At 41.6% G+C, this 26,365-nt stretch overlaps 1 protein-coding gene and 1 long non-coding RNA gene across 2 annotated transcripts; both read left to right on the top strand.

The window, feature by feature from the left end:
• Window positions 1-305: 305 nt before the first annotated feature.
• On the top strand, window positions 306-4,410 carry LOC136762775 (E3 ubiquitin-protein ligase SIAH1A). The gene is made up of 4 exons (XM_066716325.1): window positions 306-409; window positions 991-2,016; window positions 2,958-3,203; window positions 3,418-4,410. Exons 2-4 carry the CDS (start codon window positions 1,705-1,707, stop codon window positions 3,571-3,573), a joined length of 714 nt encoding a protein of 237 aa, XP_066572422.1. The 5' UTR covers window positions 306-409; window positions 991-1,704; the 3' UTR covers window positions 3,574-4,410.
• Window positions 4,411-15,916: 11,506 nt separating this feature from the next.
• LOC136763000 (uncharacterized) lies at window positions 15,917-20,553 on the top strand. Its single transcript, XR_010820942.1, has 5 exons — window positions 15,917-18,057; window positions 18,183-18,466; window positions 18,657-18,776; window positions 18,866-19,020; window positions 19,326-20,553. It is a non-coding gene; the product is annotated as an uncharacterized LOC136763000 (long non-coding RNA).
• Window positions 20,554-26,365: the final 5,812 nt, after the last annotated feature.

The raw sequence follows: 26,365 nt of genomic DNA, 5'->3' as shown, positions 1-26,365 counted from the left end.
GAACGAGAATAAAAAGTGACCTCAAGAATTACTGTATAGTTTGTATAATTCAAAAGCTTCAGTGTTAAGTGTCAGACTGTCCCCATGAGCATTATTATTTGCAACTTTTCAGTCATTCATGCTTTATCCATTAAAGTCATGTTGCCTCATTAAACATCCTACACATTCCCACAAAAGCACATCCTGTCCCCGAAACGAAGGAGACGGGTTCATAATCATAATAATAATAATGCTGGAGTGCACTGTGTTATCCCTCCTCTTTCTGACATTGATCTCTCCACTGTGTTTTCCATTCAGGATGCCCGCCCTGCCTCCCCGGCTGTCCGTAATTGCGAAAACGGTCACAGGATACCTGACCAGAAGACTGCTGTGCACAGAACGCGTGGCGCAGCTCGCCGGGCTTGTCAAGGTGACTCTTGTTGACTAAGATGCCAGTGCTGTTAACTCTGAGAGAGGCCTTGAAGGATTTCTGATCAGTTTAAACCCGATCTCACGCAACAGCTGTTTCGGTTTTGAAATCTAAGCAAGGCAAAACAGGATGACTGTAGACGTAGATTCTGCTACCTGACGGTTTGAGTTGTCTGTCAGGGTTGTTTTGGAGTGTATAACTGGAGGAAGTGTATTATTATTTTAGCTTCAGTGAAATTAAGTCTCACACAAAATCTTGTCTCTCTGGATTATGTTCAGTTTCACTCCACTTTAAAGCACCAGGTTAATGATCAAAAGGCTATATTGTACTGTATATTTGGAACTACAATAAAATGTGCTCAATTGTTGCCTGAAATATAGTCCCAGGAGATTCAAATTAGAAAAAGGAAGATGTTTTAAGTCTCGAATTAAATTAATTTGACTGCATTTGTGATTCAAGTATTGTTGTGTTACATCACACATCCATAGTTTCTTGCCACAGTGTTTCTAAAGCTACATATTAATTCTTTTTAAATTGACATTTTACCATTTCTATTTTGCTGTTCATTGTTCAATCCTCAGGACACTCAACAGGTGCTGCTGACTTTTCAGCCTCAGCCTCCTGGAAAGGCCGAGTTCACTTGCACACAGGACTGGGCTTTACAGCGACTCGTGCTCCAGGTATCTCCTACCTCTCCTCGCCTCGCTCTTGACTGTACAGTCCCGTTTGATCAGAGAATCAAATCTCTTTGGAACAGCTGTCAAATACACAATAAACACAGCAAATTTGACTCTGCAACCAAAGGGGTAAGGCTTTTGAACTGCATTCACTTGAAGCAAACTGCAGTTCTTACTGTCCACAAGGTGGTGCAAAGCTGGTTATGTTTGAAACTATTGCAATGGCATAGAAGTGTACCTTTCTTTCCATAACATAATTTTCTTCACGTATCATAACTTTGCGTGTTAGTTATGTTTTTATTTCCCTCTCCCTTGGAAATATTGGTATCGCTGCTGTAACATTTTTCTTTTTTCCAAACTGATTCTTAGGGAAGGTGCACAAAGCAGGCAGAGGCAGGGCTCGCTGTCATGAGGTTTACTGTGAGTAGTGTACCACTTCAAAATGCACCCTGCAGCATCAGCTTGTAATTACAACAGAGAGATCATCTGTTTAAGCCCACATTTGAAATATATGGTACAATGTATCAATGTAGTAAAACAGTGAGTTATTATTATACCAGTTTATGCACTGACAGATGTTTTAGATATGAAACTGAACTGAGTTAATCAGGTTTTCTCATGAGCTTGCCTGAGACCCTTAAACAGCTGACTATTCTGAGCTCTATGACCCCGTCCACATTTGATATTAGGCCATTTAACTCAAATGTGAAGGGGGTCAAAGATTTAAGGCGGCCCTGGGCCTTGTCAAAACTAGTCCCGCTTTTTGCCCCGGCCATGCTGCAGTGCCGGGCCGGGCATCTCCTGTGCGCACCCTGCCGCAGCAAGTGGAGATGCCGGCGGAGCTGCCCCACCTGCCGCGGCCCGCTGAAGCCGCCGATGCGGAATACGGCCCTGGAGCAGGTGGCGGCAACGATCGGCCTTTCCTCCGAGGTGAGTCCCCGGTCTTGCGGGACCCAGGCCCTTACAGAGGCATTTATTTTAAAATAAATATTATAAATAAAGTTATGTCCCATATGCAGGGGGCGCAAGTAGTTTCCAGTCCCAGTGTGTGTGGGTAGTGTTTCTATTGAAACAGTGTGTGCTGTGGGATCTCTGGGTATTACCGCCATTGAAACGTCATTCGTGTGCGCCGTCCCTGCAAGGGTTAAAGGGCCTCACAGCGGACACGGCGGCGCTTCGTTGGAGACGAGTTCAGATTCATACTATAATGTAATCAATATATTAAAATAAAAAACAAGAAAGTATGACGTCGCCGAAAATGTATCTTATAAAAGACAGAGCTGTGGTTCAGTTCGTAGCGCATCCAGTTAAGCTGTGTGTGATGATCAATAAATGGTGTCTGGGCAGATTAATGCTCAATGAAAATAACTTGATTGTATACATGTGGGTTGTTTAGTGCTAAATTAACTGGTATATTTGTAACAGATCGTTTTGTATGTTTGTGCTCGGTAATTGAGTACTGCTGTTTCACAATACAAACAGCAAGTCTTTCATTTCAATGTCTCGGGGTCCACAATTACCTCTTGAACTCCCTACTTTGAAACACTAGTTGCCTATACTTGCTATACACGCTATATACCCTGTACAATATAATTTTTCATATTCCATAATTGTTTGTATTTTTACTATTTCTGTGTGTGTGTGTGTATATACATTTACATAACATACACATATACCTACACAAGCAGACACTATAGGTATTTATTTATTGATCACTAATATCTGAGTGTGGTGCGGTGTTGGGTGGGGGGGTGCTGTCAGGCAGTCTGGTGGGGGTGGCAGTGTTCAGTTCCCTTAACCGATGAGCTCTTTTCCTCCACTGTTCGATATTGGATGTTTTCTCTAAGTGTTTCTTGCCTGTGTTGTATCAGTCCTGTAGCGCTGAGGTCACCACCGCCATATCCACCCACGGGGAAGAGCTGGCAGCCCTGTTTGTGTGTCCGGTGTGTTTCGAGCACGTGCAGCCGCCCATCCTGCAGTGCCGGGCCGGACACCTGCTCTGCAATGAGTGTCGGCCGAGGGTGAGCAGCTGCCCGTGCTGCCGCGAGCCGCTGACGCCAGACAGCAGGAACGTGGCCATGGAGACGCTGGCCACCATGGTCCCATTCCCCTCCGAGGTGAGTCCCTCCCGTGACAGGCTTCCCCACTCGAGGGTCAGCCACAACAGTCCCCCAAAACTAACTGCCCCGCCCCAACACACAGCACTTACACACACAACACCCCACGGTCCCTCCACAGCACAGTCCAGATCTTTGCAGCACATTGCTAGGATGTGTGTGAGTGGCCTTGCAGAACTTAAGGACACTGCTTCTTTTTGTGCTTCAAATCCAGGTAAGAGACCAGCTATCGGGGAAGAAGTGGTTAGCGCTTCATCAACCCCAGAGTCGACCAATGAGGAATCGCACCACCTGCGGCCTGATGGGGATGCTGTCAGTGACCCCAGGCTTGTGCCCCGGACATGAAGGCGGCCTGGATTGCACCCTGTAGGAGCGCTGTGAGCCAGAGGAGACCCCAGTCAAGAACAACCCTCATGACGAGGCTTGCGTGATCTGGGAGGCATCTGAGAGAGATGCGCGCACCAGCAAAGGTGATAACAAGCCGGGGGTGGGACGGTGGGGCCGGTCAAGGCTGGAGACCCCCCATCTGCCCCTCACAAGCATTCCAGAAACTCCCACTGGAGACATGCCTCAAAAAGCAGGTCTAAACTGGGGGCTAAAAGCCGGGGGCCAGTGAGCAAAGTAAGTGTCCGCTGTCGATGACGGTTCCACTGCAACAATGTTTTATTTCAACTGCGTAGAGAGGACAAGACCACTTTAATATCTGGGGGTCCCGAGGCGACGATCAGGTGGGTTTCTCCTCAGGTGGCTACCGTCGGTCCCGTGATGAGTAAACACTCGCTTCTGTTCTACAAGACGGAGGATGGGCCGGCTGGTGGCGGCCAAGAGGCAGAGACGTTACCGAGAGGAGCTGGGAGCGACCCCGAGCGACCCGCGCCCGGAGAGAGAGGGAGCCAGGAGGTACAGACTCGCAGCGCCTCTGTGCCTGGTTACAAAGCCGAGCACAATGCAGGGCCCTGTTGACACGCCACAGCTGCTCTTCTGACAAAGCTGGGTCCCGGTCTATTACTGGAGTCAGGACACCACGAGAGGAAGAAGCCGCTCGGAGATCTGCCGATGTCCACCCAGGGGACGGAAGGACGTGAACTGGACTGCAAACCCCCTCACAAGGAGACGCACTCTACTGTGGGGGAAAAGCACACCAGCGGTGGGAACGCGGCATGTGTCACACCTCCAGCACGAGACCCAAAATGCACAAAGTGTGTAAATAAACGTGTGTAAACTAAAACCACAAAGTTTCTACTGGAGTCCATTTCTTCAATGCTGAGCTGTTTCTATGCCTAAGTGACCACTTGGGGTCCCCTAGCAAAAAATAATAAGTAAATAAAATATATTTTCAGTGATTTTCTATCACTTATTTTCATAAATGATCACAGTGATCAGTTTTCAGAGTTTCAGAATCCACAAGGTGGAATAGAACAATACGACCGAGAGGTGGAGCATTTGATTACAGTTTAGACCGCACACCCCTTTCTAGGGCAATGTTTTGGAGCTTCAAATCTAAATCAGGGGTGGAAGCAAGACTGACACCTGAAACAGAGAGGAGGCCATTCAACCCATCATGCTCGTTTGCCGAGGATCACGTCCAATCAGAACATTATTATAAAGCTATGTGGGAAGCGAAGAGGGACATTTGATATTAATGTATGTAAGTCTGGGAAGAACATTCATCTTAAGGACCTGGGCTCTACCCCATAGGGACAGTGGAAGCCCAATCCATCTTTTAAGGTCGTCCTGTACAGTTTTAAGAATTTGTGGTCCATTCAGACTAAATATTGAAGTTAGAGGGGATTTAACAATGATCCCAAGATATTTCATTCTGTTCAGTTTCCAAGTGAAAGGAGTATTGCCAGGTCACTACGATGTGTATGGGAATTTAGTGTGATTCATTCCAGTTCATTTTGCATCCAGAGAGTCGACCAAAACGTTTAATGAGATCAGGAATAGCTGGGAGGGAGTGTGAAGGATCTGAGAGTGTCAGTAATATATCATCTGCATGCATGGCATGTTCAATTTAAATTCATGATTTCCAATAGTGATTCCCAGAACTCATATTAGTCCAGTGGCTCCAGAGTGAGAAAAAATGGGGGGGGGGGGGGGATGGGCACCCTAGTCTGGTAGCGCAATGCAAGTGAAAAGAGTCCGAGACCAACCCATCAGTCCTCACAGCAGAGACTGGGGTCCTGTAAAGGGCTTGAACCCATTGTAAAAACACTGGGTCAAATCCAAAATATAATTCAACCTGTCCTAGTAAAGTTGTGTTCTAACTGGATTTGACACACTAGCGTGTAGCTGCCGTCACCTTTTTTTTTGCGGGACGGTCTGGTTAAATAACCCTGGAAGCCAGAGGTAGTTATTGAGAAGCAAATGCCGGGAGGGAATATATAACTTTAACTTTAATAAACAGATAGATAAAAGCTGGGTACACAGTGTGCAATTTAGGCAATGGAACACAATCACAGTATCAAAAGGCAATTCATAAGAAGTCAATATCTATTAATTTCATAGTCAACTCATTCCTCATACATAGAACCAGTTGTTATAAACTAACAGCAAGTAACCTTCATAAGAATACCACAATAACCATTTAATAAACACAGCAATACTGATAAAAGAAGCACAATTCCAACACAGCAATTCCAAATTTAAAAAACAATGCAAATATTTCAATATTAACCCAGGATTTACAGCAAACCAAGAATGTGTTAATTGCCATTTCAGACAGGTTAATTGGAATAATGCATGTGGAATAAATCGGTCATCTCAAGACACAATGTGTGGTTCGCACATCAGAGATCCTCCTTATAAAAGGCATCTCTATCACATGGACAGTAGTTGACATTCACACAATCTATAAGGTTTCCAGTATAGGGACAATTCAAAGTAATAATCTTGGTTCCAGTTTATCACAAATTATTTCAGTATAGCACTCACCTGTCATCAGCAGCATCATATATCCTGTATGTAATGAATCAATTTTACTTCCTAGTGTAAATACTGTTTTTGTGTGGAGCTGTCAATCTTTCAAAACAATGTGCTTATCTCTTTCCTTTTTATCTAACTTAAATATGTGAGACCATTTTAATATTACAATAATTATTACAGCAGCTCCTTCAACAATATAGTTAGGCAAATGATGGAAGTTATTTCTTTCTCAATTCATATTTTTTTAACAATTAACCATCAAAACCATAATTTGTAATTATTTCCATAATTTCATTAGGAACAATTGCTATTATTCCTATTTTCATTATTATTATTATTATTATTATTATTATTATTATTATTATATGTATGTCTAATAATTCCTTTTAACATTGCCATTGTCTTGATTTGTATTTTACCCATTAATGGACATTCATTGTCCCAATATATATATATACATTTTTGAATGAATCTTCATCTATAATTTCCCAAGAGTTAGAACCAAATTTGCACTGTTCTAAGGCCAATTCTATCGCCATATAGACTTATTACGCTATGAACCTTTTTATCTAGAGCAAATATGTATTATTTGTTCATTACAAAGCATTGGCTTTGTTACCACATACAATTTTAGAACTAGTTTTCCATACTATTCCTATATACAGTAATACAATACACCTTAAGTGTACCCACTTATAGTTACATTGAAACATTACATATAATTTCAGTCATACAGTCAAACAGCACAATTCTTTCAATCCAGTAGTCAAACTATTAAACTGTGGAAAGGATAGTTAATGAAATGCCCACAGTCCCACCAGATTGTATCCTTCAGTTGCGCTTAGATTTAAAAGAGGTTGGAGTTGTATGACTGTTCATGTTTCCTTTTGATCTATTTCCATTAACTATTTGTTTGCATACACAGCAATTCCCTTTTCAATGTATTGTCTTTTTTTCTAAGATTTCTTCAGGCCTTTCTCCAATTTTCCTGAAAGATAAAATTATGTTATTTTCAGCACCTGTGGAGAAATTAATTGTTAAAGCTCTGTCCGTCTATTCTTGGGCAATGCCACCCTCCTGTTGGAATAAACAGAGTTACTTAGTTTATTATTTTTACCAGAGTATGGTAAGCATAGTATGTTTCCACCGTCCCCCTCCCTCCTGTCCGTCCACAGACACACTGGTATCAGTGGTCATGAGGAGAGTAATTGGACCGCACCACTAAGAGCGGAGGCCAATGCGAGAGGGGTGAATATGCACTTTGATGTGTCATAGCATATGGACAGGGAACCTGTGAAATAAATGTGAGCGATATTCAGTGTTGCTGGCTCCTGTGAAGACAGATAATAGTAGTTATTGTTCTATTCATCTGTATCAACATCAATATTATTAGCATTAGTAATGTAACTATTCTCATTTCCCAGATCATTACTGTTTGTTGACACTGTTGCTTGGTTTGTAGTAGAACACTTGCATTTAGTTACAAGGCAGCTGACTTATCTCTTTCTCTCAGTCTTTTAAACTGTTTTTATTGTGAAAATGTTGTCTGACAGAGCATGGGGGCTCAAGCCACAGACAATTTCACACACCTACCCCCCCCCTTCACTTCACCTTCACCCAACTCAGATGTCAGATTTTGTGGCATGTTGTTATTGACACTGCAGTGTCTCAAACAACCCTTATCATGTATTTATTTATTTATGAAGCTTCTTATTATTTAGAATAAAATGTAAAACAATCTCTCTCAATTATTTCACTACTTCTGTCTTTTCTTGGTCCACTGTGATCAATTTCTTCTCTAATTACGTATTATTCTGAGAAAAAAACCAACAAAGTTTCCAAAATTCTATCTTGTTTTTCCTTGATACGTCTACTCTACAGGGCTCCAGACAAAAAAATCAGTTAAGGAGCCATTGGATCCTATACGAACAGAAACGGGCGCCAAATTATTTTTTTAAGTGCCACAAAAGAATGAACATGCACTTAACATTTTATACTTACTTTGTCATCCTGTCATGTGTGCATCTGCCCTCCTTTTACAACGTCAGCATTTTAACACACTTTGTGGATGTCCTGAGAACGGAAGTTCACTTAAAGCGGGAACTGAACGTCTTTTCCAACTTGAGAACTATATACAGTCACTAAGAATGGTTCTTTACTGATGAACCAGTGTCACTGACCATAAGTATGTCAACATCACTTGGCCACTGGGTGTAGTTTGGCCTCCTCCTCCTCTTTTTTTGCAGTAAGCCAGCATTTGACACATGGTTCAGGATCAAACTGTTCAAGTGATGGGCCCTCTGCTGATCCTGATCAAGTCTTCCAAGGTTGACACATGAAGTGAATTGCGTACTTTTGATTTTATCCTGTTTTGAGCTCAAAAGCCACGTTCGCACTGAGCAGCCGAAATTGGTAGGACAAGCAATATCTCAACTAGATGTAAAACATTCTGGAAATCTGAGCAGTAGGGCTCTTTTGTCAGTAGGACTTCCCACAAACTGCAATATGATTGATCTGAAAACTGTCCTTTTACAAGAGTTTTCAGCAATCTCCATTCTGCCTGTACAGGACTGATGTCACATCCATTTTTCAGCAAGATGCCTTGATACCATTTCAGCAGCTTTTCAATTTCATTTTCTACATAAGTGTGGACGTCGTCTGGCCAGGAATCTTGATAAAAGACAGAGAAGCATCGAATGATCTCTGCCCCTTGCGTGTTTCTGTGCTGTGTATTGTCTCTCATAATTTCAAACCTCCTTTCAAGTTCCTTAACTGTAATGTCTACAGTTTCTTCAATGAGGTGGTTTAGTTCTTCACTGAAACCCGAGAGACCACAGCCTTTAAGTGGTATGTTCTGAAAGGAAATGCCCATGTTGTCAGATGAGGCTGCATTTTTCTGCCTTCTATTTTGTTTTTCTCTTTGAGCTTTGTCCTGCTGCACCACATTCTCATGCTGAGAAACTGAATCTAAGTTTGTGTGATGGAGAAATTCCTCTAACTTTCATTCCTCACTGGTTTGTCCTTCACTCCCTTGATTGTACAAACACAGGTATCAATAGATGCTACAGCCTGAGGAACAATAAGTGAGTTCTTCTGAAGCACAAGACTCAACTTCGAGATTTCTCCAAACAGGTCATGGAGAAAGTGACAAAACACCACAAAAGACACATTTTCCATTTGTTGTGAGATGTGTTTTGCTCTTCCTCTTATTTCAGTGTTTTTGGATGATGCGGCAAGGTGCTGCATGTGGAGGTGCACAGCTGTATATTGACCCTGACCTGTAGTGTGATCAGAAGCAAGAAAAACAGAAAGGGCCCAGTAAATGTGAGGCAACCAGCGCTGGGTCTTCACTGCAGAAGGTGTTCGTATGGCGCAGCCTAACTCCATACCGATGGCTTTCAAATCATGCTTGCTTTTGGGGCTAAAATTGTATGTTTTCCATACCAGCTGTAGTAAGTCATAGACCTTTTCCACCATTGGAAGAGACTTCTGAACACCCAACATGGCTAATTCCAGTCTGTGTGGCAAACAGTGAAATGAAAGAATGTGTTTGCCTATTAGGAGTGCACCTACTCCACCTGAGGCACCCATGTTAACGCTGGCCCCATCTGCTCCAAAGGCTGTAATTTTCTTCTGCCACCAATCATGATCAGTTTGTTTAGCATCACCAAACAAGCATTTTATTTTATCTAATACTCCATGTGCATGGCAGTCTTCAAGCTCAGCTAAACCAATAAACCGGTTCACTGCTACACCTGCAGAAATGTGCCTGCAGTATGCAATAACATTGTCCTTCCCAGAAACGTCTGTGCCACAGTCAGTGATAATAGAGACATATTTAGCTGTCTGAGCATCTGTTAGTGCTTGTTCTTTGATCTCCTCTGCAATGCATCCTATAAAAGCAGCACACGCTGTGTCGTTGTCATACGTCTTGCACAAATCCAGTCCATTCTTTTTCATTAGTAATATCTGAGAGGTAAATTTGGTGAAGGGCAGCTATTCACATGCAATCATATAGGTGGTGTTGAATTTTATTTTTAGCTCCTTCCATTCTTTCTTGTAATGTAATTCGCATGCACAAGACACTGCACGTGCTAATGGTGTTTTTTGTGGAGCACTCATTGCGATTACATGGTCAAGAGCAGATTTATGCTTTTGACTATCGCTGTGTCTCTTTTTTGAAATGGTTAATTTCACTAAAGAAATCCTTTTTCCACGCTATTTCTCTGCCCGCTTTGAAACAAAAGTCACAAAACATTGTCTGTGTGCCATGGTTGTACCTGAGCCATGTAAACTCTTGAATCCATGACGTTTTGAAATGCTTGACAGAGATGAGGATTTAAAAAAGTCCGATATTTTTTGTTTTGACATGCTTTCTCCTTGCTTTTTTTTTTCGCTGTTGAACTTCAACTCGGTGAAACTATTTTTTTTTTTCTTCACTCAAACTTACGAGACCGATGCCTTGCCACTTGGCCACCATACCATCCTATCTTGACAACAATGTGGCAAATCATTGGACACAGTACTTCAGGTTCCATCTGGCTTTTGACTGCCATTAACACTGGCCCGCTCCCTCAGTGAGACTTAACTTTTACAAACACACGTGTAGCTTTTTATGTAAAAATGACGTAGAATGTTGTGACCGTTCACCCAATCAAAAAGCTTCAAAAGATGCAAGCTCCGCAACGCCTGTAGGCTGACCTTCCCGAGGGAGGAGGTGATCATGGAATCAGATGTCTGGTCTTGTTACAGCATACAAACTGTACGATGTTGTGGTTTTCTTAATGAGGTAACATCTTTAGCTTTGAGAGGAGAAACAGGAAATCCACAAACGGACAAACCTATGGGCGATACATTCAGACAAACCCATGGGCGATACATTCGTGGGCCGTTTCTCTTATAGACAAACAGAAGCGGTGAGAGGAATTAAGAAAGGGTGTATCTTTAACAACAAGTCTGCACACGTCATTATTTCTAATATCAATATAAAATATTATACAGCTTATATTAAATATTAATAATGGTTCTTCAATGCAATTAAGGTAAAGATAAACCAGCACTGTTCAATCACTTTACCCTATTACACAGATTAATTGATTAACAGTACAGTAGTATGTTTTTGGTCTTATTCCAGAAGTTCATGTGGTAGTTAAACCCCCCTCTTTATGGCCAAAGACTAGTATCTGATTCTGTTTATGACTCAGAATAAAGTATTGTTAGAGGATATTATGGTACAAGCCTAAATACCATTTATTTTATTATGTATTGTGCTCTAAAATACCAATGTATTTCACCTTTTGTACTTGACTGAATTAACTGAATGCACATGATGCCTACAAAAGGGTCTTAAACTACTAAGATAAAATAAGCTGAATCATTCAATCTATATACTATGAAAGATGGTCATTTAGTTTATATTTTAGATATATTACACGTTCCTTACACATTTATGTCACATCCCTGGTTTCATTTTGCTCTGAAACAGCAGTAATGTGCTTTCATTCATGTAATATGTGCAGAGGTGGAAAGAGTACTGAAAAATCCTGCTCAAGTAGAAGTAAAAGTACTGGTATAAAAAACTACTCAAGTAAAAGTAGCTTATTTAAAAAGTACTCAGAGTACAAGTTACTTAGTTACTTTTTTCAAAGCATTGTCACATGATCTCCATGCAAACACTAACTATATATATATATATATATATATATATATATATATATATATATATATATACACTCACCTAAAGGATTATTAGGAACACCATACTAATACTGTGTTTGACCCCCTTTCGCCTTCAGAACTGCCTTAATTCTACGTGGCATTGATTCAACAAGGTGCTGAAAGCATTCTTTAGAAATGTTGGCCCATATTGATAGGATAGCATCTTGCAGTTGATGGAGATTTGTGGGATGCACATCCAGGGCACGAAGCTCCCGTTCCACCACATCCCAAAGATGCTCTATTGGGTTGAGATCTGGTGACTGTGGGGGCCAGTTTAGTACAGTGAACTCATTGTCATGTTCAAGAAACCAATTTGAAATGATTCGACCTTTGTGACATGGTGCATTATCCTGCTGGAAGTAGCCATCAGAGGATGGATACATGGTGGTCATAAAGGGATGGACATGGTCAGAAACAATGCTCAGGTAGGCCGTGGCATTTAAACGATGCCCAATTGGCACTAAGTGGCCTAAAGTGTGCCAAGAAAACATCCCCCACACCATTACACCACCACCACCAGCCTGCACAGTGGTAACAAGGCATGATGGATCCATGTTCTCGTTCTGTTTACGCCAAATTCTGACTCTACCATCTGAATGTCTCAACAGAAATCGAGACTCATCAGACCAGGCAACATTTTTCCAGTCTTCAACTGTCCAATTTTGGTGAGCTTGTGCAAATTGTAGCCTCTTTTTCCTATTTGTAGTGGAGATGAGTGGTACCCGGTGGGGTCTTCTGCTGTTGTAGCCCATCCGCCTCAAGGTTGTACGTGTTGTGGCTTCACAAATGCTTTGCTGCATACCTCGGTTGTAACGAGTGGTTATTTCAGTCAAAGTTGCTCTTCTATCAGCTTGAATCAGTCGGCCCATTCTCCTCTGACCTCTAGCATCAACAAGGCATTTTCGCCCACAGGACTGCCGCATACTGGATGTTTTTCCCTTTTCACACCATTCTTTGTAAACCCTAGAAATGGTTGTGCGTGAAAATCCCAGTAACTGAGCAGATTGTGAAATACTCAGACCGGCCCGTCTGGCACCAACAACCATGCCACGCTCAAAATTGCTTAAATCACCTTTCTTTCCCATTCAGACATTCAGTTTGGAGTTCAGGAGATTGTCTTGACCAGGACCACACCCCTAAATGCATTGAAGCAACTGCCATGTGATTGGTTGGTTAGATAATTGCATTAATGAGAAACTGAACAGGTTTTCCTAATAATCCTTTAGGTGAGTGTATATATATATACACACACACACACACACACACAGACAGGTGACAAATTAAGGGAAAACCAACATAAAGTGTCTCAGTAAGGTGTTGGGCACCAGGAGCCAGAACAGCTTCAATGCTCTTGGCACAGATTCTCCGAGTCTCTGGACTCTACTGGAGGGATGAACACCATTCTTCCGAAAGATATTCCCTCATTTGGTGTTTTGATAATGGTTGTGGAGAGCGCTGTCTAACACGTCGGTCCACAATCTCCCATAGGTGTTCGACTGGGTTGAGATCTGGTGACTGTGAAGGCCATAACATATGATTCACATCATTTTCATACTCATCAAACCATTCAGTGAGCCCTCGTGCCCTGTGGATGGGGGCACTGTCATCCTGGAAGAGACCACTCCCATCAGGATAGAAATGTGTCTCCATAGGATAAAGGTGATCACTCAGAATCACTATGTCATGATTTGCAGTGACCCTTCCCTCTAAGGGGACAAGTGGACCCAAACCATGCCAGGAAAATGCCCCCCACAGCCTAACAGAGCCTCCAGTGTGATGCTGATTGGCTAAAATGTATATATTGCATTTTTATATAAATCAAGAATGTCAAATGTCGCATTTTGGGGAAAAAAACAACAAATTTTTTTTAGCATAGAGATTACAAGACATACAACTAGTTTTATATTAAAGTGTGTATACTATGTGAAAAGTGAACTCTCTAGGAGTATACCCATAGCAAGAACCTGAATTATGTGTGGAATTGGTCTGTCACGTTTTGCCACGAAGCTCTTCAATGTTTGCTCACTAATAGGGTGTAACGATTCCACACATTTTCAATTCAGTTCAATGTTCGATGTTGTTATTTTTCTTCACACACTTTACTCCAAATGAATAACCTTTTTTGACAAATTGAAGAATTACTTTAACACTGCCAGCCAGGAAATCAACAGTAACATTATATTAACAGCAAATTAACAGTAAGGGCTTATGAAACGCACTTTAATGGACTTTAAGTAGTTGTAGATTTGCATTAACAGTTTTCTGGAGTTGTGATGATTGAATTCAAAACGAAAGTTAGAATCTCGCTGAGCTGATCAGGACATGCAGACGAGCTGTGATTATTCAATTATGTATCAAAACATGAGCATATACATAAACAAGAAAAAAAATGACAAAATAAACTTTGCACAATAAATTGTGTAAACTGGTGTATAAATCGGTATGCACATACACCGATTAGCCATAACATTATGACCACTGACAGTTGAAGTGAATAACATCTCATCTCATTATCATGGCATCTGTCAGTGGGTGGGATATATTAGGCAGCAGGAAAAATGGGCAAGCGTAAGGATCTGAGCAACTTTGACAAGGGCCAAATTGTGATGGCTAGACGACTGGGTTAGAGCATCTCCAGAACTGCAGCTCTTGTGGGGTGTTCCCGGTCTGCAGTGGTCAGTACCTATCAAAAGTGGTCCAAGGAAGGAAAAGCGGTGAATCGGCGACAGGGTCATGGGCGGCCAAGGCTCATTGATGCACGTGGGGAGCGAAGGCTGGCCCGTGTGGTCCGATCCAACAGATGAGCTACTTGTAGCTCAAATTGCTGAAAAAGTTCATGCTGGTTCTGATAAAAAGGTGTCAGAACACACAGTGCATCGCAGTTTGTTGCGTATGGGGCTGCGTAGCTGCAGACCAGTCAGGGTGCCCATGCTGACCCCTGTCCACTGCCGAAAGCACCTACAATGGGCACGTGAGCATCAGAACTGGACCACGGAGCAATGGAAGAAGGTGGCCTGGTCTGATGAATCACTAGTTCAAGGTGTTGACTTGGCCTCCAAATTCCCCAGATCTCAATCCAATCGAGCATCTGTGGGATGTGCTGGACAGACAAGTCCGATCCATGGAGGCCCCACCTCGCAACTTACAGGACTTAAAGGATCTGCTGCTAACGTCTTGGTGCCAGATACCACAGCACACCTTCAGAGGTCTAGTGGAGTCCATGCCTCGACGGGTCAGGGCTGTTTTGGCGGCAAAAGGGGGACCTAGACAATATTAGGCATGTGGTCATAATGTTATGGCTGATTGGTGTATGTTTTCTCTCTACCTCGAAACCAGTTTTCCAGTTTGAAATGAGTGACTCTGCTGTCCAGAGAAGAGCTCTTTAGCACAGGCTGCTGAAACAGTGTGGTGGAAGTTTTTAGTTTTCTACTTGGAAGGCAAGAGGAAGTCATGCAAATTTTTCAGTTTTGGGGTGTTGGTTACTAATTAATTATATACAGCACTGTGCACTTATATGTGCTGTGTAATTATGCACACAGATGGTTAATGATTTAACATAGTTTCACATCACTGCCATGACACAATTATAGAATATATGCCAACATGATGATATTTTTTCCCACCAGACACTGCGAGTTTCCCGTACCTGTACACGATCTCTCTGTACTTCATCACAGCAACCGTGATTACTGTGGGCTATGGGGACACCTCTGCGTGCCTGCTCTCCACGGTAAGACACAGCCCTCCGTTCAACCACTGCACCCAAATAAGTGTGTATGATTTGATTAATGTCATGTGGCAACAATTAAAGGGCATTGACAACATTTTCATCTAATTTTGACTGCAGATGTGCTATACATGAAATGAATTTTGTGACGATCTCCGTTCGCCCCATATCTGAGTTTTTACGTTTGGTCAGACCTATAAAATGTTCCTATTACAAAACGTAGAGGGGGTAGGCAAATATGAGAGAGAGAGAGAGAGAGAGAGAGAGAGAGAGAGAGAGAAGGAACCAAAAGTGAGGGGACAGTGGAGACGTGGGAACCTTTTTTCCGGACGGACTACTCAGTCCAGGGACATGCAGGCGAGAGGGCGAGGTGATTTTGCTGAAGGGTTTCATTTCTTCAGTATCTTGTTTTTTTCCTCTTTTCATAAACTTTCTCCAAGAATGTCGGGAGACTAACTTTTAAAAGCAACCCTCGTTTGTTGTTTCTTAAGTCATTATTAAAACTGCTACAGGTCCGTATTAATATTATTGCTTTAACTGGCGCTGTATTACTGCTGGTGCTGTAACAAGACTGCGCTGAGGAGGACTTCGACAAACGCTGCCTGCGTATCCCGGCTCCGAGTCTTTCGAAATAGTCCAATCGGTTTATCATTTTCTTTGTATACTTTGTCATGTTTTCTTTCTTTCTTTCTTTCTTTGTTTCTGTCTTCCTTGTATTTCCTCGGTATCAGGGCGGCGGCGGGGTATGGCTTGGTTGGGCTACAACCCCACCATAACAACCAAGAATATCACCGCGCAGAATCAGCGCAGCCCGTTCCATCTGCGTCACTGCTGCGTCAAATTGGCGGGAGTTAGCACGCAGTGTAGTCTGAGCCAAATTAGTAAACGTTGGCTAACGCTAGCTAGCTACTTAATTTGGGAAATTGTAACATTGCTAACATTATTATGGTTCGATCCAACCACAACAACCGGCAGATTGTGCTCCTTTGATAATGTAAATGGTGAGTTTGAATATATTTTAAATAATAGGGTCGATTTGGAAACTGCTGACTGGGCGGCCACCTGTTGTGCTCCGTTATCTAGTGTAGCTCTGTCTCTGTCTCTCTTACTTTCTGTGTGTGTGAGCAGTGTCATACGTGATGTACAATGCGTTGGGTTTGTAGCAGACACTTTCACCTCATACCCTGCCAAAATCTGGGTGCCAAGGGGGTCAAACAGTTTGGGGGAACCCTTGATCTAACCCATGGGAGGGTGCTATTTTATTGTGTGTGTATTCACATTCAGATTCAGACATTGATTTGAGCCCCACCACTGTATGGATTAGCCCCACCGTAGTTTAGCCAAAACTAAAACTCTGCCGCCGCCAGTGCTCAGTGTGTATTCTAAGTCTAACACTGCTGATGCACTTTTCCTTTGTCTGCACTCCACTGTTCTACAGTTAATTTTTTATATATTTAGAAGTTTAATTCTTCTTTTTCTTAAAGGCCTGGTTTGCTGTCTTTATCCCACTGCTCTCTGCAGTTCTCTGTTCTTGCAAATTGTCAGTTGTCTGCAGGTGCACTTGTGCTGTCTGTCTCACACTCGAATGCACCCATACACCCGCACACAATTATCCATCTTTCTCTCTTTGATTTTTCTTTTTTCCTGTTTTTGTGTGCCTTACACTTAGGTTGAGCTCAACTAGGAGGGGGAAATAATAACATTACATTTGAATTTGTTTGTGCTGTGTGTTGTAAATGTGTTTAGTTTGTTTTGATCCATCACCATCCCTCATTGAACATTTGTGTTTATTTTTTGACCGGGACACTGTTTATTTAAAGTAAATGTTGAATTCAATTTGGAATTATAATTTCCTTTATATTTTTCTTTATTTAAACTACGTATTCACTGAATGAAAACTGAAAACGTGTGTGCAGTTATTGACCCTATAGGTCTTATGTTCTGGCTAGCTGGCACAGGGTACAGGTCATGTGATCTTTTTTTTTTTTTTCCGCTTCCTGTTTCTAAGCTCTCGCTATACCTGTCCTGGTGACGTTCCACAAAGTCTTACATACTCCTTTGTCTTTTCTGGTGTGCTCTTATCACACCTGGTGCCCAACCTAGTGGATCCGTTACAATTTCTATTTTTGTCAAACCCAGTGTATGGTGCCTGTGTGGATATCCCAGCTCACTGGGTTGATAATGCCATTACTGGTATTCAGACAGTTTAGTCCATCTGGAAAGTCAGGGGTTTCTGTTGGCACCTCTGGCTAGTATCACTGTTTCTATTTTCTACTGCAAAATGTTAGGAAATGAAGCCAAAAGTATTTTAAAGTATATTTTCTGCAGCGTTTGAAGAAAGTCTTCTATGAGAACATGGTCCAGTTTTTTGAGGCCAAGTGGAGGCGCATGCATGGAATTGATCAAGACACCCTGTTCCACTACCTGCCGTCTTCGCTGCGTGGGGATATTTCCACCTTCATGTATGCAGACCTGATCGCAAAGGTAACATGTTCATCAGCTCGTCAGTATATCACTCAGCACGGGGGGGGGCTCGGCACAGCGCTGCTGCCACAGCTCACACATACAGCCCTGTGTTCAAGCGGTTTGTTTTCTCTTTGTGCTTGAAGGGGAGTATCTGGCGAGGAGACGAGACATCACCACGCAGATGTTTGTGGTGGTGAAGGTGGTCAGGAACAGACAGGTGGAGTTCCTGTCCACGGGCGCAACCTACGGGGGCAAAGAGCTGGTCCTACAGATGCCATACAGAGAGTCGTGGATATCCAATCTGTATTTGGAAGTCCACGCTCTCCTGGAAGACGACTTTCATGCAGTGGCCTCCCTCTACTGGTATGACATGGACTCCCTCAACATGCAGTCCGGTGTCCCACAGGCATACAGTCAGCTGTAACAGGTGTGTACAGAACTGCTCTGAACTAAATACTGACGGCAACAAGAATTAACAAGCAACGGGAAATAAGCACACAAACGCAGCCCCAGATCTCAATTGCTTAGTGAAAGTGACAGTAACAGTGTATGAAAGTACAGACCCTCTGAAGCCGACCCTATCTCCTCGGTGCTCATCTCCCCTCCTCTCTCAACAGGCGTACGTCCAGCGCTGGGAAGGGCACTGCAGCCTGAAGCAAGAGGAGAGACAAACGTGTGGCTGCCTTCCTGGGGCAGTGAACCCAGAAATCGCCATTTCTTTCTTGATGGAAGACCTTGTAAAGTTTTTATTTGTATTAATAATAATATTTTAGATTTGTATGTGTATTTTGTTTCCCTCACAAAGACTTTGTGGCTTCCTGAGCAGATCCCAGCCATACTCGGGCTGCCAGCGGCCTCTGCGGTTTGTTTGAATCGGCGTCTTTCAATCCCAAAGGCGTGGTTTTCCTCTGCAGTGTGCAGGACGCGCCTGTCCCACCTGCTCGTGATCGGATCTCCTGCAGTGGAAAGCAGTTTTTCCAGGTGGGTCCAAGTTGTTTTATCTGTTTTCTGTTTATTTCATTTGATACATTTCTAAACAGGATCTGTAATACGAAGTGTGATATGTTGTACAAAATATCACTGTTCTTTAAGTAAATTGTGTGAAGCAGCAAGATGTTTTTGGTTAATTCCTGCCACATACAGTGACCTAAGCAATTTACTCACTTCATTCTGATTTGCAGGGAGAGCATTGCTTGTCATGCAGTCATGTGTGTATTTTTAGGACAATTGGGTATGAGCTGATACGTCTTGTTAAACTGATCACTGCTCATTTTAACTCCTACCAGGGATCAATATACTGTTCAGATACTGGGTTGCTTCACCGATTTGGAGAAGATGAATGACAGCGACCAAATGTCCTGGAGTACCACCTACCCTGCTGGTTTTTGTTCCAACCAAGCTCTCCATTACTTAATTGAACGCTTAAATGAACTCATAATTTCCTAAATCAGAGCTTTTTATTAACAGTATATACAATTATTGTACAGTTATAAAATTGTATAGGGAAAATATGATCTTATTAAAGAACCAACATTTCTATCAGTTAGGCCTACACAATGTAAAGAGTCAAATGTAATCAAATGACTTCAGTTACTTCAATTAATAATGTTTACCTTCTTTCTCCATCAAAGAAAGAAGGTAAACGATAAGAAAAAAAAAACCATTTGCATAGGAAAGACTTGATGATGCTGAAAATAATCAGGTACAGTGTGTTTTTTCACCAAACTATTCCAAAACCAAACATGAAGTTTTTGAATGTTTGTTGGTTTGATTTTTTTGGTTTTGAGTATTAGGCTATTTGATTATGCCGTATAATTAAAAATAAATAGACCACACATTCCCACTAACAGACAGTCACCAGACAGTAGTCGTCAGCATGGTGTCAAGTCTTTCAGTTTCAGGCACTACAATGCAGTAGCACAGTTCAGAATAAAGATTGTGCTTGTAATTTAGGTATGAGGCTGATTGATAGTTATAGACCCTACTTGTATTAAGCAAATATTTCAATGTCATGATACAAATTACAAATTACAAAATTGCAGTATGGGTGCACAGATCTTCATTTTCATCCTTCCCTTATATGAGTGTAAATCAGAGGGACCTTTGGTTTTCCACATATTCAAAATGCTGCACAATTGTCATGAGTTATCACTGCCGCAATTGCAGTCCTCCAGAACAGTGCACAGACAATGACCCTAGGAGGTCACAGGAATCTTGTCTGAGAAAGATATTTTTTTTTAAAAGCCTTGTCATCAATACAATTAGTTATGTACACAGCTGAGAACACAGACAAGCATATATGTAGTCTACATAGCCAGACACACACAGGTGTAGAGATACACAAATAAATAACATGGGGAATGAAAGCTAAACGCTTCATGCAAATGGGAAGCATTAAACTTCAGATCCCATGTAATTATGATGTATTATCCAATTTAGTTAATGAAGGCATTAGTAGTATTAATGTAGAGTGAATATGTAATATAGTAGGGCAAAAAATGCAGTGATGGTAATTCATCCCTCAAATAAAATTGTAAATCCTCTTAACATCACATGCCTTCATTTACACTACAAGCATTATTTTCCAAGACCTGGAGAAATACAAGCCTCTGTTCCTATCACTGTGCTTTGGGAAAACTTATTGAAACATAAACACACACTAATAATGGTCAGTCTCCAGCCTATCTCTGTGGTTAATGACACATTATTAATTCAGTGTTGCTGCTGTATAATGAGCCAAGGCATAACACATTTGAATCAAAATGCAAAAACAATCAGTGCTGTTTAAAACTGAAGCAGCGAGATGACCAAAGGTAGGGCAAACAGTATGCAGTAAACTAAATAATGGTAAATGTTTAATGTCAATCTATTGAGCAGTGGTCAGCAGACAAGCGCTACCTTATAAGACTCCTTACTTTCTTGCTTCAGAGAGCAGCAGAGCTGACCAAACTTCAGCATGTAAGCAAGAATAAAAGAAAAGAAATCTTAATTTACCACATGGAAAATAACAGAAATGTGATTGTACAGCCACCTAATTCGGTGAAGGTAGCCTTCAGATGAACAGATCAGAATATAGGCTAGAAGTACCAGTCAGTGTGGATCATTAGTTCAAAGTGCACTAATCTCTCCATTTGATTTCTCCCTCAAGGGAAAAAACTGACAAATCTGTTGCATGATGATGACTTAAAAGAATATGGAAAAAGATGTCTGTCAATCAAATAGAATCTGACATGAGCTACAGAGCTCAGTTAAGAGCAAGCCAGGCCTCTCTCTCACTATAATGAATAAATGACGTCTCAATCTTTAAATGTAATACACTTTGAGAAATGTAATCCCTTGAGGGTTATACTACACCACTTCAAACTCAGAATCTGGATCAAAAGAGATAATGTGCTATAGCATAGCAAACACACATGGCTCTGAACCATTTCCATTTGTATCAGCACAAACCCCTGCTCTTATGACATCAAGTCAGATTAATCCTAATGTAATCTGTTAGACAATCAAGCATCACAAGGTTGTGTAATATCTTTGTTTAACTATGTAATTGCTGGCAATATCTCATGTGCCTCAAAATATAGCAATTGTGCATTAAACTGAAACATTGATTTAAATATCCATCTCAAGCTGGAGGGGCTCTGAGAAAACTGGCAAGCACAAATTATTAGTGTGAAGAAAACAGGTATAAAATCTATGAATCACGTGTATGCACATTTACTGGAAAATATCTTCTAATAATTTTGAAGAGGTGCAATATAGTTTAATTAGGACAGTAGTACTTTAACAACATTTTTATTTTACAACTACAAATCAATCAGACTTGGTGGTTACAGTAGCAGGACTTTTTTCCCCCCATGAACAATGTAATTTGATTAGCTTACTCGTTTTTAATAGCACAACAAATAGGGAAACACTAAACAGTGTCAAAGAGCAGATCTGCGAAGCTTGCCAGACCGAATGACTGGAGCACAAAGGAGCATATCTGTACTATGTACACTGGATTTCAGGACTATTTTAATGGTGCAGTGCCTTATATTAATGTATAAATAGTTATTATTTCGTAAATAGTTCAATAGCTCAACCCTTCTTCATCAATAGCTCCTAAATGTTTAATTTTTCTGTAATTGATTCACAGAATTTGAAGACCCATTGAAATATTAACATTAGTTGCTTTCAAAATCATTGTAATTGTTTTTTGGGGGAATATTCTAAAATATAGCTTCAAATCCAGGTCTGATCAATATAATAGTAATGATATATTCATTGTCAAAATTGTTGTCTGATGAAGGTTTTGATTTTATTTTGTGGTCTGCATTTGGGAAGGAGTTATCTATTGTGTATGAGTATAGTAGTGTGTTACGCATTGCTGACAGACCACACAGATTACATCTACTGTCTGTGTACCAACTGGATATGACGGCCAAGGATTTAGTAACTAAGAACCTGAGACTATCCCAGGTACATAAATGATCAGTGTATTCCTGATAATCCTGCCTTCCCTCTCTGCAACACTTCAGAACAGAAGCAAACAAGGAGATTGGCTGACAGTTGTCTAAATGAAAGCAAATTTGCACGTGAAAAGCATTTATGAACCAAATATAAATCAGGTGTTCAAGTTAAATGAATCTATTATAATGGCCCTTACCTAATTAACATTAGCGACACCCAATAGAATTAGAAAGAACAATCAATGTTAAAAGAATATAAACCCCACATAATAAAATATACATTTGTTGTATCTGTCATGTGTTCTACCCCGAATCCCCCATTGGTAATTCATCTCCTGTTACTGTGCTAGTGTGACAGAAGGGTAGAACCCAGGTGCAGAGAAGCACAGCGTAGTCAAACAGGCGAGGGGCGACGGCCAGCAAATACAACCCACCCACCGACCCCCCAGAAGAGCGGTCGGGGGGGCAGGCAGGAGGTCATGCGATCGGGCAAACAAATCAGAAGGGGCAATCCAAGAAGCGATGGTCAAAGCAGGTAAGCTTGAATATGGATATAGCAGGCAAAATATTAGGAATGCTTAGAAGTCACACTAGGAAGTAATCAAGACTTAACAATAAGTGTCTGCAGCCGAGGGGTTTAAATAAGAAACAGTGGGGGCTGAAAACCGTGGGAGGTGGTGCTGGGCCAATGGAAGGAGAGGGAAAGGACAGCAGTGGATGGAGGAGCTGAGTGAATGTCAGGAGTGTGTTGATCAGGAGCGTGCACCTAGTGTTTAGCAATGTTCGGTTAACATTCAGGGGACGAGGATCTCTGGTGGTGAACAGTGGAAGTGTGGAGGCAGGATGACACAGCTAGCCTATTTCATACGATGTAGACAAAATATTAACTGTCAGCAGTAGACCAGCACTAGATATGTGCCAGAATGTGTTTTCTCCCTCCCTACCTCGTCCTCAGTTACTTCTACTGAGCAGCAGCAGAACCAGACCTTTTTGAAAAGAAGTCGGTTCATTTTGCAATTTGCGCTTTCACTTTTTGCACATCACCTTTAGGTTTTTTACGATGGCTCTCTATTGAATGACACCGAGTGATGGCGGGTCTCATGGGCGTTTGACGTTGAATGAGAATTTGCACAACCATTTGCACAACTCCTCATGAGTTAAGGACTGGACGCTGCATGCATCTTACTGTAAGCATTTGGACTGGGACTGATCAGGACTTGGTGTTATCACAATCTCAACAAACAAAATATATCAAGGAATTAACTAACAGACTAACCACATTAAAGGAAAACACCAGAGAAGCTCAACAGCGCAGCAATTTAAAAAACACAGAAATGCAGGGAGAAAGGGAAACCATATGAAGAAGTGCTATAGGATGGGCACTGTGCTAACTCGGACATTCAAGACAGAAGTCTCGGATATATATTAAATTCCCATCTCCCAGTAGGATATAAAGAAATCGTTCAACTTCAGTCAGCCGAACAAGGAATTACATGGAGTTTAACTGATGTGTTTAAAGTTTTCCCTGTTTGTGAAATATTCATGCAAAACAATATTACATTCAAATTATTAATACCAGTAGTAGAGAGCGTTACTCTGTTACTAGTAGAAGCTGCATATGTCGCTTTTGGGATTTGAGCAAGTGGTTCAGGCTGATGATAAATGGTGGTGTGTTTTCACCAGAAGACATAGTTTAGCTGTAGAGACCAAATACTGTCCTATTACTAACATTTCATTTTTTATACCCATTATCAACACTGTCTTTTTAGAAAGAAAATACCTGGTCAGTGTGTCCTCTCTCTACATCTGCCAGCACACAAGAGTGGCCTCACACAGCCTCACATGACCACCTACTCCAGCAGCCGCGGACAATTCGGGAACAAGTATGTTCCGTCAAACATGAAGTGATCGTGGCTGAAGCCCAGGCACATGTGGCTGAGACAGAGGCTACAATCCTGACGGCCCGAGCTCGACATGAGTCGGGTGGAGACACACATGACTGCTTTGACCTTTGGAATACTTCCGGACGAATTTCCTCTGTTTGATCTGTCCTAGTTCTTCTTTTCTCACTAATAACCTGTTTCTACATTCGAAGGTCTCTTAATAAACAGGATAAACTTTTAACCGGTTATAGAGCCTCTGTTATGGTTCAACATGCCAGAAGCAGACTTGAAACAGTTTCTCTGATCCCACTATGAGAATGGCCGAATAGAATGGCCACTTGGCCAAAAGGGGGGACTGTAGTGGGAAAATGTATTTACTTTGTATTCTTTATCATTGATCTCTTCATTCAATATGTTTGAACCTGTAACAGTACATTAGTGTCAGGATTGTTGCAAAACAGAAATAAATGGTCAACCGTGTTCCCAACTACATACTGAGTATCGGTCTTGGAGGTATTAGGGAATCCTCACTGTATTCCTGCAGCTTATTCTCAACATGAATGCTAAGAACACCGTCTCTCTTACTGTACATGCTAGCTGACCAAGGAGCAGACAGCAGAGATGCTGAAATATAAAGATGAAACCCTGAAGGTTGAGAATGAGAGGCACACACTTCCCAGCAATCTACGGATATCCTGTGTTCGCGCCCTGCTTGATAGGTTCCAGGTTGTTCATTCTATAAAACCCTTGATTGTGTGTGGTGTTAGGTTTCTAATTCTGATCTAACATTAATTTAACACAGAGTAACATCAGAACTACAGTTTGCCCTTTTTCGAGCTCTTTGTGAATGACACTTTGGTTTCCACACAAGAATGCTTGACAATATTGATACTGGCTCTCTATTGATTACTGTCTATCTATTGGGAGGACTGGATTACATTGTATCAGGGAGTCCTTGTCAAATATATTTATAAAGTGTTTTATACATATATATTCTGATTATTTACTTATTTTTGTTAGATATGGAAAAGCCAAATAAGCATTCTCAAACTATCACTCAGGTTTGGACAGGAAATATGTTATTAAACTGATATAATAATCAATTTTTACAAATAGGACATTGGGAGGAAATAGCATTTTACCACGGATGTAAACATTTCCTTACACTGGAGACAGATATCTGACTGAACACATTTACTGTAACTGTAGCAAGTTTTTAAGGATGATTGTGTGCTTATATTACTACACAATTATACACTCACCTAAAGGATTATTAAGAACACCTGTTCAATTTCTCATTAATGCAATTATCTAACCAACCAATCACATGGCAGTTGCTTCAATGCATTTAGGGGTGTGGTCCTGGTCAAGACAATCTCCTGAACTCCAAACTGAATGTCTGAATGGGAAAGAAAGGTGATTTAAGCAATTTTGAGCGTGGCATGGTTGTTGGTGCCAGACGGGCCGGTCTGAGTATTTCACAATCTGCTCAGTTACTGGGATTTTCACGCACAACCATTTCTAGGGTTTACAAAGAATGGTGTGAAAAGGGAAAAACATCCAGTATGCGGCAGTCCTGTGGGCGAAAATGCCTTGTTGATGCTAGAGGTCAGAGGAGAATGGGCCGACTGTTTCAAGCTGATAGAAGAGCAACTTTGACTGAAATAACCACTCGTTACAACCGAGGTATGCAGCAAAGCATTTGTGAAGCCACAACACGTACAACCTTGAGGCGGATGGGCTACAACAGCAGAAGACCCCACCGGGTACCACTCATCTCCACTACAAATAGGAAAAAGAGGCTACAATCTGCACAAGCTCACCAAAATTGGACAGTTGAAGACTGGAAAAATGTTGCCTGGTCTGATGAGTCTCGATTTCTGTTGAGACATTCAGATGGTAGAGTCAGAATTTGGCGTAAACAGAATGAGAACATGGATCCATCATGCCTTGTTACCACTGTGCAGGCTGGTGGTGGTGGTGTAATGGTGTGGG

Source organism: Amia ocellicauda, chromosome 11, assembly GCF_036373705.1.
Source record: "Amia ocellicauda isolate fAmiCal2 chromosome 11, fAmiCal2.hap1, whole genome shotgun sequence".
Taxonomy (NCBI): Eukaryota; Metazoa; Chordata; class Actinopteri; order Amiiformes; family Amiidae; genus Amia; species Amia ocellicauda.
Note: the sequence above shows the minus strand (reverse complement) of the source record. Positions and strands in the feature narration are given on the sequence as shown.